This window comes from Dysidea avara, chromosome 13 (assembly GCF_963678975.1).
Source record: "Dysidea avara chromosome 13, odDysAvar1.4, whole genome shotgun sequence".
NCBI lineage: Eukaryota > Metazoa > Porifera > Demospongiae > Dictyoceratida > Dysideidae > Dysidea > Dysidea avara.
Window position 1 is genome coordinate 1,146,766 of NC_089284.1, and position 12,402 is coordinate 1,159,167.

At 37.6% G+C, this 12,402-nt stretch overlaps 1 protein-coding gene and 1 long non-coding RNA gene across 6 annotated transcripts in view; both read right to left on the bottom strand.

Moving 5' to 3' along the window:
- Window positions 1-266: 266 nt before the first annotated feature.
- Window positions 267-3,739, bottom strand: LOC136243069 (uncharacterized). Of its 3 annotated transcripts, none has more exons than XR_010694742.1 (4): window positions 3,672-3,739; window positions 3,410-3,519; window positions 1,886-3,299; window positions 267-281 (listed from the first exon to the last, which is right to left on the bottom strand). It is a non-coding gene; the product is annotated as an uncharacterized lncRNA (long non-coding RNA). The 3 variants fall into 3 exon arrangements; XR_010694741.1 differs by having other exon boundaries at window positions 3,410-3,596; window positions 3,648-3,737; XR_010694740.1 differs by having other exon boundaries at window positions 3,648-3,732.
- Window positions 3,740-4,461: 722 nt separating this feature from the next.
- Window positions 4,462-12,402, bottom strand: part of LOC136242373 (transducin beta-like protein 3) — a 112,279-nt gene continuing 104,338 nt past the window's right edge. For 2 of the 3 annotated variants that reach the window (XM_066033779.1, XM_066033781.1), the window contains 3 exons: window positions 6,077-6,162; window positions 5,255-5,402; window positions 4,462-4,790 (listed from right to left, as the gene is read on the bottom strand). In XM_066033779.1, the coding sequence (XP_065889851.1) occupies window positions 4,632-4,790; window positions 5,255-5,402; window positions 6,077-6,162 (393 nt within the window). In that variant the 3' untranslated portion in view covers window positions 4,462-4,631. The remainder of the gene's footprint in view (window positions 4,791-5,254; window positions 5,403-6,076; window positions 6,163-12,402) is intronic. The other variant, XM_066033780.1, reaches the window with a different exon arrangement.

Consider the following 12,402-nt stretch of genomic DNA (forward strand, 5'->3'; position numbering starts at 1 on the left):
TTGCACTGTAAGACTAGCTCTCACCTTTAAGTAACATATCCCAACTTGTAGAACATTGAGGATACTGAAACACCTTCTTTCGAGTGCTTCTTGTGGCAACACTTCAATGTGTGGTAATCATTACATGAGCATTAATTAATTAATTCTTTTGGATTATCTTGTATTAAACAAAAAGAGGGCAGTACCACTATCTCATCCACATCTAGGCCATGCTTGCTTTGATGAAAATGGCTTGCTCTTTTAGAAGTGCAACCACTTGTACTGGTGTATTAGATGCCTCCCTGTAAAGAGATATACATGACAAATGTATCCACTGGAATTCCTTTGATCTGAGGTGTCAAAGTTTTACAAGACTATTTGTACAATCCGCATAAATAAATTTATATTCTGCACTTTACAAACTCCTTTATATATACACTGTGCAAAAAGTGTTTCCATGGTATTTCTGTAATGAAACTTTAATATGTTTATCACAAAAAAATTTTTCACCAATTTCCTGATAAGAATTTGGCACATAAATTACTGAAAAGTAGTGACAATTCTTTACACAATTCCATTTATATCTCCTTTAATCCAGGAATTTCACAATTCATTATGCACAAAATATCAGGAAACACATTCCAGAAATCACATTTCAACTTGGCAACCTGGTCAACTAAAGATTAATAATGAAGGCGAAGGCGATCATACCATTATCACCAACTGGCTTGCAGATACAAAGCTAGCTAGCCATTCTTTTGATACAACAGCTTTATTCTTCAGGATGCTTTGAACAGAATGCATATTACTTAAGGTGGCACTGAACCAGTTAAGTGTAGCTGCACAAACCAAATTTGTTACAACCCACACACTCATTGAGCTATCCTCTGCTGTACTACTTAATTTGTTTTTCTATTGTTATTTAGCATAGAACAGTAATCAATCTAGGTGTTGTTTGCTAGTTAATTAACCCACAGATATTAGAATACATAAAAGGGATAGAAATAGAGGCTTAGTCTCACTATGGTGAGGTTTGTAGCTGCGGTATGATGAGTGCATATAGACCAAGTCCGTTTAGAGTACTGACTCCGAGGACTAGTTGGCTGCCTTTAGAATGTCATTATGGCTATGTCCACATTCAGAGCATTGAATAAGAAGGCACATCTAACAGAGTACGCACGACAGGGATTTAAGTATTTAGTTCTGTCTTTATAGACTCAAAGAGTAGAAGTTTTGGCATACAGCCAAATGAACATGGGAATAGAACTGAATTGCATGTCATATTGGGTTATATTATAGATCTGTTGACCACTTTACTAGCATCATAACGTTATTGTCTCCCTAAAATTGTGTGTCATCATGGCATACAAGAGGTTTGCCACACTACTACAAGTCCTTCAAATTTGTTTAGGGAAACTGTTTCCCAAAGGGAAGATCCTATGCCTTGGGTCCATTTATATAAGAGGAGTGTTGTAGCATCATCTGAAAGTTATTGATCATCCTGAGATATAGCAGTGCGATATAGCTAAGTTGGGCACTGATCATGAGTTGTAATTACAGGGGTTCAGTTTTTCCTGTCTACCATTAACCCTTTAGGGACCAGCGCCATACATGTACACCAAAATATAACCTTACGTGGAAGGCTGCTGTTGTACATACACGTCCTAGTGAAAAAAAAAATTGAACAAAGAGGTGCAACTCTACAGCGATTGAAGATAGCTACGTGCTTGGAACAAATATCATTTTATTCATCATTAGTACGCAATTCTTTTGATATACAAGGCCAATAGCGTAAGAAATCAATTATCAGCCTAGTTGTGTGCCAACCTTCGGTAATCTTGTTTAGAACACGATATACACAAACGTTTTATACCCAGCGATAGGCAATTTAATACTATAGGCGTACACAATGTACTGTAGTTCAAGGCAGTAGCATTCGTCAGCAGTATCCAGCCAAAGGCAGTGGTGTAAGGCATCAATTATCGTCGGTAGATGCCATTTATCGGCCACTCGATAACTTGCGTACATCAATTATCGTCCTATTTGAAGTATTTCGTTTGGCATCCACACAATTCAAAACTAAATCCTGCCAATACTACAAAATAGTCTACCGATACTAATTGTAATTCCACCAAAATTTCAAGTAAGTCTTATGTGCGATTTTCGAAATACACTTGAATCAATTGCTAATAAAACACTCAAGTATTTTAACACTTTAAACACAATACAAAATGAATTTAATAGGAAATTTTCTTCATCAATGATGTAACAGGTCAGCAGAATAACCTTGGTGCCACTGGGCTCAGCTTTTATCTAGCAATGTAGCCAATGATGTACAAATTCTTTATGTGTAAACGATAACTGACAACTTCTATCCACTGTGATGGGTGCTGGTTTTATCCACTCATTCCTGTGCAGTGTAACATGTTCAACACTTGACAGCTGGTTACAAGCCTCTAAATACAAAGTATATGCCAGTCGATTATACCTGAAAGTGAGTGTAATTTCATTTGCAAACAATCTACCAGCCTACGGTCGCTTATGTAGTCAATTCTCCTGTTGTCTACAGGATGTAGATAGCCTCACAAGACTTAGTCTCACGGCGCCCGACCCTAAAAGTGGGTCTGGTGAAACTGTGTACAAAAAGTTTGGCGCTGCCGGAATGTTGGAAGCTCCAATCAGATCGCTCCATTTCAAATTAATTATGTAATGCGTACATTTCAAAATATTTGCGGCTTACGGTTAATTACATCCGGTTACTCTGCCGCTTAAACTCATTGAGAAAACAGCCATACAATTCTGTTGGGTTCGTATTACTGTTGAATAAATAAAGTAGCGCTATTAGTTTGGTGATGCTGTAAGTGGATCTGGTTGAATGGATGTTGTGACGTAAACAGTGCACTTACGTAACAGGTAAAACGTCATCCAATAAACATTCCAGAGCTCAAACTTTTTGTACAGTTTCACCAGACCCACTTTTTAGGGTCGGGCGCTGCAAGACTACACAGGACTTTGCTGTGTTTCACCTTGCTTTAAGAGCTGTTTCTTCCCAGGCAGCTTCATTACTCATCACTTTTAACTACCACAACAAATCTTTGTCTTCTTTGTCCACATAAATAATTCATAACGGCTGTCATTATATAGTCACTAATCCATGATGATTAAAACTACCTTTAACAGTCCACAAGACACGAATTGTAAACAAACATTACTCCACCGGGAAGCGTGATTAATCCGGCACAGACAATCACTAGAGATATTAAAACGATTTCAGCCTATCCCTTCTTAGCTTGAACATCTTGTGTAAAGTTCAGTGTGCACTGAAACAAAAGAAACAACACGGATAAAGTTCAGTACGCTACAAACATCATCTTCATGCCAAGAATAACAGACTGGAGTAACAAAACTACATTATACACAAACCACTTGCCATTAACCAACAGTCCAATGTAATAGAAGTTGACTTTAGCTGGTAGAAGAACAAAACAAAGCAACACAAGGCTTTGTAGTGTTCCGGAGTTCCGTGTTGTAATCCGGATTCTATAGGACGATAATAGACGTTGTGTTGGCTAACAGACGTCGGTGGATAATTGATAGCTATATTTCGATAAACTATGCTAGTGAAAAGTTGCAATCTTATATTATGTTTACACAACAATAAAACTAACCGATTTACTTGGAATAAAACTTACGAGTGCTCTCTATTCAGAGAAGAATATACAAAATCATGTGATGACGCACTTTAAATAGAACAAATCAAGGCGTTTAAAAGATTGCATAACGAAAGAACGAAAGATGCAGATTGTCAAAGTTGAGAAAACACATTGTTGCTTCAAAATGACACACTTATAAATTAGATATTTCTGTTTGTTATTGATAGGCAAGTTTCCCTATATATAATGCATTTACCTTTCCTGTTTCCTGGAGTTATGTTAGCACTACAAACTTGCTAAGTAATAGAATGCATAATTTCATAAAATTTACAGGATTTCGGGGTAGACCCTGTGTAAATTACTGTGGTCCTTAAAGGGTTACCAAGACTCTGGCCATATCAACTAATCTGGTGAATGTTGAATTGTGATTAATATGCCAGTTTCCACACACATGCATCAGAGATATTTATTAATTCCTTAGAGTCTAATCCTCCGATGTAAATAATAAATGTTACTGCTGTTGTGTGTTGCATGTTTATACTCAACAAGGTAGTCATCTCTAAACTCTGCAAGTAGCAATAAGTCACTTGCGTGGGATACTCTTGCATTTTGGTTTAAACCATTTCTGGTATGATTTGCTTTGCATGTGATTCAAAAGGACAAGACAGCTTTATGTTCAAATATGGGAAATTGCAGCATAAAGAGTAATTCAACAAATGTTAAGGAGATTTTGGCCAGGGTGTTCAAGCTGTAGATTTTAATTACTTCAATAACATTAACAGAACACGTAAAGGAACAAAATACATTAATATATGTAATATCTCCACTGTTCATTTGTATAATGCTCAGAATAATAAATTACACAATGGCTTCACTGTGCTCAACATTTCAGTCATTTACTGTACAACTGTTTCTCAACATACATTCATTCATATATAAATATTTATGAATTCGTACACAAGGCATATGTTGGTGGAATCAAAACCTAAACATTGAAGTTCATTGCAGTGACAACCTATAACTAGACTTTTTAAGTGGGGTTCGTTTCAACTTCTTCAGTTTTCTAGTAGCGCTGTACACTTTAAGATGGCTCAATTTCTTTCGTTTGAATGGTTTTCTTGTGCTAAGTATTATATCTTCTTCACCACATGACTTAACCTATTGAACATCAATAAGATAGTTGTATATATGACAACAAGCATTTGTAATATGGCACATGGGCAGATCAAAGGTTGATACCAGTGTTACAAATTTGTTGTATACCAGTTTGTAACACAGCTAAATACCATTCTTAGGATGCAATCTTGGTTCAAAGGTGTGAAAAAATCAATACACATAGCATCACCACAGGAAGTCACTGACAATAGAAACTATGAATTGACAGTAACAAGGCAGTTCTCACCAATAGCCAATTTCAATAGCCTTAGAATCCTTTCTCCCTCCACTTACAAATAAATGGGTGCTTGATCCATGCAAGCTCCTACCACAAAACATTAGTAACACATCTATTCAGTTTGCAAAGACTCTGCCCTTGGGTGCATTTATAAGTAGACACAAACCTCATGGGTGTGTTTTACTTCAAATTACTAGCTAGCTATAGCAAATACTCATCTTCATCATACCTGGTGAAAATTTGTAGATGTGCTGTCTGTTGATGCTGCTGACATGCCCATAACTGAGCTACCTTTGCTATTATCTGAAGGATATAATTCCCCCTTAGCAGTGATGGTAAATTCACTGGACTCCATTGGTCTAGCTGACAAAGCTCTACTGCAATACATACTGATCACCAAACAGACACCACATGTGACTGTATCTGCAAAACTCAACACAATGTGGAAGCCTAGTATAAAACATTGATTACAATGGGTAAAATATTGCGTATTTAAAAAAAAAATCTACAAATACTTTTAAACGCTCTGTTTGTTGTGAAGAAAGAGTCTAATGGTAAAAACCTGGATATTATGAGGAGCTTGAAAATCGTTTTGTTCTAGCAGACCAACAGATACATGACTTGTTAGAATATATGTTTATGTCATGTCAAAGCAACCTTGTGCGATAAATTTTTCTTCACTGATTTTGTCTCTGTTTGCATTTGCTTCAAGGAAAAATTACTCAGCATTGGATTCCCCTATTCATTGTGAACACAATGGTGCAAGTTGCAGCTCGGTATATCATTGCATATTATTGCATTCGTGAGTTGCAAGTATTTTGTAAGCATTGTAATTTATTTCCCTTATGGTTACTACACAAATCAATATTTTGTTGCTGTTGCTACTTTGTAGAGCTGTAACTCCAAAAGTTATTACCATAAGAAGCTGAAAGTTTACCAGAGCACACACTTGGCTGAGTAATTTATAAATACTTAATAATAATAATAAAGAATTAGAAGCATAATGCTGGGTTTTGCAGATCCGGTCACATATAACAGTTAGATGAACTACCTTTTCCCTAAAACTCTGTCTGATGGTGATAATGAAACAGTAGGTAGCTTCATACACTCACATGTATACTCCACAAAAGATGACAACTAAAAATTGACAGGAATAAAACAATATCTAAATCAATAATGCATTATATTTGATGTATTGCAATGTTCAAACTAGGAGGACTGGAAGAATGCCCTCTCTCTCACTCAGGAATTAAAGATGTTCTAAGATAGCAATTTTAATACATTTCTTTCATCAACATTATATCAATCTGTACAACACATGGACTTACATACTGTGGCCATACTGTATTAAAAGCAACTGAAGTGAGGCACCATGGTAAGTGTATAATGGTACATACATACATAAACTGTAAGGGTCGACTAAAACGTGGAAAAGACTGGGAAAATGGACTCGTTACCCAAAACGTATATTTATTACAGGTACCCACTCCAAAATAATATCAGACACTGCAGTGACAGTAAACAAATCTAGTGAACATCATTTCGAAGCTTGCTTAAGTCGATACTAAGCACTTCCCATAAGTATGTACTGGTTCACGAGTCATTATCTTACACAAATGTAAGGAAAATTAAGTAATGTTACGTTTGAAGTAGTGGTTATAGAAAGAAAAAGTAGTGAAACTGCTCTTGAACTTCATTCTTTTTGTGCTGAATTAAAAGCATATTCTTCATGGCGTGGCCGTATATTAGTGTAGAATGCTGTAAACAAGCCAAGATACAAGCTGCAAGACTTGAAGAGATGTTGTTACTAATAGATTTATGTTCAGCTTAATTGCTGCAATTAGTTTTGCAGCTAGATTCTCAGTGTAACAGGTGATGGGAGGTGACCTGCACCATGATGAAGGTACCATGATGAAGGCACCACGTTGTACTTCATTGGCTGATAAGTAGACTCTACTAAGAAACTTTCCCACATCACCATTTGGCCCATTCTATTGCCTTTAAGATATGACTGCTCAAAGTTGGAGAAAATATTACTTCAACTTATACAGATTTAATAAAATGGCTATAACTCTGCATGTGATTGTCACAGAACTTCCTGTTTAGATTTTTGGAATCCTTATTAAATTCTCTTTAAAGTGATATACAACTCATAATATTTAATCAAAGAAAAAGGCCAAACCACAAAAATGTGACTTTTTCCTTGGATGGATATGTAAATTGCTTTCATTTTTTGTTCAAGCATTCTAATAATATCAAGACACACGGTATGCGGTCCAAGAAGCCGGAGCACCACACCGTGAGTATATTGAGAGGAAGAACGGAAACATGATTTTCACACCTTTGTAGCTGCGTGTTCCTTCATCCGACTGGAACCAGTTTTGCCTGCAGAGGTGCCTGCCAGGTAGGCCACCACACATACCAAATTTGAAGAAAATCACCTTAGCCATTTCCGAGATATGAGTGGCCAATATTTCGCTTTTATTTCATTTTTGTTTCTTCCTATTCTTAGTTTTTTCGCACACTTTGAAAAAATTGCTATAAAACACAACAAGATCGATTTGTTGTCAAGCCTACAGAATAAACTGCTTCATGATATAAGTTAAAAATCAGTTTGTGGATAGATCAACCATTGGATTGGTGGTTTGAAAATAATCGAAATTAAGATCATGGAGATATGACACGAAACCTAAGGTGTGTAACAAATGCACGATCGAGATTCGTGAATAAAATTACCAATAATTTTCACGCCTACCAGGCAAACTGCTTAGAGCAATGAACTGAAAATTGATATATGGCTGGAATAATAATCGTAGAAAGTTCTTGCAGTAGTACAGAAGCATCGGATTACAAACCATTGTTAAGATTTGAAAGCCAACTACGTGTAGCAAATGCAAGATCGAAATACTCTAATAGAACAGTCACCCTATATAGCACTCAGTTATGTTTATGACTTACTCCATTATAGAATTTTCTATTACATTGCAAGTTATTCTGTAGGGAGTTCAGCTGCAAACAGTCAATTGTATAGAAAGTTCAGCTACGAGCCAAGTCACCCTGTAGAGAGCTCAGCTACAAATGTATCGCTGTAGAGATTCAGATAAGAACATTACAAGTCACACTGTAGAGAGTTCAGCTATAAACAAATCATCCTGCAGGGAGTTTAGCTACAAACAAATCACCAGTAGAGAGTTAAGCTAGAAAGTTACCTTGTAGGGAGTTCAGCTAGAAACAAGCCACCCTGTAGAGAGCTCAGCTACAAGCAGATCACCATGTAGAGAGTTCAAGTAGAAACAAGTCATGCTGTTGAGAAATCAGCTAGAAGAAGTCAATCTGTAGAGTTCAGCTACAAAAAACTACCTTGTGGAGAGTTTAGCTACAGTATGAACAGATCGCCCTGGAGAGGAACCAAGGTACAAACAAGTCTCCATGTAGAGAGATCAGCTAGAAGGAGTCACCTTGTAGAGAGTTCAGGCACAAAGAAACTACCCTGTAAAGAGTTCAGCTACTAACAATTCACACCCTGCAGAGGGTTCAGCTACAAATAAATCAGTTCAGCTACAAACAAATCACCCTGTAGAGAGTTCGGCTATAAACAAATCACCGAGCAGGGCTTTTGGCTACAAACAAATCACCATGTAGAGAGTTCAGCAACAAAACCTAAGAGAGTTCAGCTACAACCAAATCATCCTATACAGAGATCAGCTAGAAACAAGTTACAGAGATCTGCTACAAACAAGTTACAGAGATCAGCTAGAAGAAGTCACCTTGTAGAGAGACTCAGTTCAGCTACAAATAAACCACCCTGTAGAGAGTTCAGATACAAAGGAACCATCCTGTACAGAGTTCAGCTAGCACACTATAGAGGGATCAGCTAGAAACAGGTCACCCGGTAGAGAGATCAGCTAGAAGAAGTCACCTTGTAGAAAGTTGAGTTACAAACAAATCATCCTGTAGAGAACTAATTTACACCCTGCAGAGAGTTCAGCTGCAAACAAATCACCCTGTAAAGAGTTCAGCTACAAAAATATCACCATGTAGAGAGTTCAGCTACAAACAAAATAGTATCCTGTAGAGAGATCAGCTTGAAATTATACACAATGTATACGTAGGGAGTTCAGCTACATACAAGCAAATCACCCTGTAGAGAGTTCAAGTTACCCTGCAGATAGTTCAGATGCAAACGAATCACCCTGTAGAGAGTTCAAGATACATTGCAGATAGTTCAGCTGCAAACAAAATCACCCTGTAGAGAGTTCAGCTAAAAACAAGTCACCCTGCAGAGAGATCAGCTAGAAACAAGTCATTCTGTAGAGAGACCAGCTAGAAGAATTGTATGTAGAGAGTTCAGCTACAAAGAAACCATCATGTAGAGAGTTCAGCTACAAACAAATCACCTGTAGAGAGTACAGTTACAAACATCAGCTAGTAGAAGTCACCTTGTGGAGAGTTCAGCTAAAAAGAAACCACTATGTAGAGAGTTCAGCTACAAACAGATCACCCTGTAGAGCATACCTACCCGTGGACACAACCAATGTTTCATCACCCCTTTTGCTAGAACTGATACATATTTAAATTCTTTCCTACTCTCTGCTATCAATTGGTAGAATTCTCTACCTGATTCATTAGTTGAACTGGATGATTTAAACCAATTTAAAGATGATTTTTCCTTATACCTATTCCCAACAGACTGATTTTATGTATGATCATCTGTGTGTATATACTCTTTCTTTGAGTTCTACACAGCAATTAACACTAACAATAATAACAATAATAGAGAGTTCTGCTAGAAACAAGTCACCCTGCAGAGAGATCAGCTAGAAACAAGTCATCCTGTAGAGAGACCAGCTACAAAAAGTTACTTTATATGTAGAGAGTTCAGCTACAAAAAACCACCCTATAGAGAGTTCAGCTGAAAATAAATCACTCCATAGAGAGATCAGCTAGAAGAAGTCACCTTGTAGAGAGTTCAGCTACAAAGAAACCACCATGAAGAGAGTTCAGCTGCAAACAAATCACCTGTAGAGAGAAACAAGTCACCCTGTAGAGAGTTCAGTGGCTAAGAGATCACCCTGTAGAGGGTTCAGCTTGATACAAGTCACCCTGAAGAGAAATCAGCTAGACGATGTCACCTAGTAGAGAGATCAGCTACAAAGAAATTATCCTGTGGGGAATAATAGGCATTTAATAAATTTATGTATATAATATGTATATTTACTAATAAAATTTAAAAATAGTTGAAGTATTAAAAATCTTCTTTAAGTTCTTTTCTTCTTCCTATGGTAAAGAAAAAAATAGATGGGTTAAAAAGCCCCAAAGCCAGCCACAGGCCGACTTTGCAGTATACAAATACGAAAAGAAGTGATATCTAATCAAAAACAGCCAAGCTGTAAAAAATGGTGTGACCCCCAAAAAAGGTCATGGTGAAAAAAGATGTGAAATTCAAGGTGGCAGCCAAAAAATGGCTGTGATGGTAGGTTAATGGTAAAAAATTTAACGATAATTCAGGAGAATTTGGCACCAAGACCGAGCGGCACCTGAATTGTTGTTATTAAAATGTTTACCATTAACCTACCATCACAGCCATTTTTTGGCCGCCACCTTGGATTTCACATCTTTTTTAACCATGATCTTTTTGGGGGCTGTACCTTTCTTTACAGCTTGGCTGTTTTTTGATTAGATCCTTCCATCATGACAGCACGTTTGAAGGTGGGATGGCCAAGTAGATCATGAGTTGTGGCTACATACATATTAATTAATTATGTGGTAGGTGCACGTGATGCAATTGACACTAGCCAAAAATACACTATAATTATTACAGTGTTGCCCATAAGTGCTGGAAACACCGTGTGGCACTTTCTGAGCCCGCCTTTCGTGTTTTAAGTGCAGTATTCTCTTGGTCACATAATTCCCGGGACCGAACTTGGGTGAGGCATATGAGGATGGAGATCCTCAGTGAGCCCAGCACCAGGTCACAGTAAGTAGCTTTTACTGAACAAATCATATAATAGCCCAGCAAGAGGTCTGGGGAGGTGGGAGGGACTGCTTAGTCCGTTGCTAAGGCCTTAGCTATGGCACTCATTTGCTAGAACAATCACATGACCGCTAGGTAACTGAAACTGCCCCTCTGGATCACATGCAGAGACTTCTATATTCTCACTGTGCCGAAGAGCTGTATCACCATTCCAATGCGCTAGCTGTGAGCCAGAGCTGCCCATCAGTTAACCTAGGTTAAATCCCAACTTAAAGCCCAGCTTTAACCTACATATCATGAACCATGATAGTAGGTCGTCCCTGTTTTTTAATAGGACATTCAACCCCAGCTTAGAAATCTCTTCCAACCTCAAAAGAATCTTTAGAAATTAATTTGGAAGAATCCATTAGTTGTACTGGGTGGTATTGAAAAATAGCAAACTGTATACCTTCCATAAAATGTATCATGGTATTACTAAATATCACAGTAATAATGTAAAAGCCATTGGTATTAAAGGGGTAGGTAAAAGCAGTGGACCTGGGACCAGTGTACCCACGGAAATCCAACTCTGCTTGGAATTTTATGCACTTAGCAGTATTCTATACTTGTACTAGCTACCTTTGCAAGTAGTCTTGCATGGTCAATCCACTTTTTCTCTCCTCGTGGTGTCTCACACGATGTTTACACTAATTAGAAATTATAAGCACCTCTAAAAAGTTTCTGAAGCTGACTGCATTTATAGGCCACTGCCTGCTGCACAATAAGCATACTAGTCTATTATGCTGCCTAGCTACTAGGAATCTTGTGCAACTGCATCATGACATATGAAGAGCTGCTGGAACTTGCTTAGTTTGTCTTAGCTGGTAATTGTCCGCCTGCTAAAAAATGAGCTGGTAATTGTCCGCCTGCTATAAAATGAGCATACTAGTCTATTATGTCACCTAGCTACTAAAGTTTAGAAACATTGTGCAAATACTCTGGGAAAATAGCGAGTGACTTGTAATTAATGCATTCAGCTTCAGACACTTTTTCAGAGGCGCTTATAATTTCTAATTGGCGCAAACATTGTGCGAGACGTCGCGAGGGGGAAAAAAGTGGATTAGCAATTCAAGACTACTTGCAGAGGTACCTAGTACAAATATAGAATACTGTGAAGTATTAAAGGTTTCAAGCAGAGTTGGATTTCCGTGGGTCCCTAGTCCTGTGTCCCCAGGCCTACTGTTTATACCTACCCGTATTAACGTAACTGCCATTTATCTCAACAAAAGCACCAAATACCCATGGTAGCTCAGCAAACCTCAGGTACAAATTACCATAAACAAACTTGTTTACATAGTTTGATTAGCTGACTACATTAGCACCTGCCTACAAACATTGTCACATGTCTGGTTACCTTCTAAATA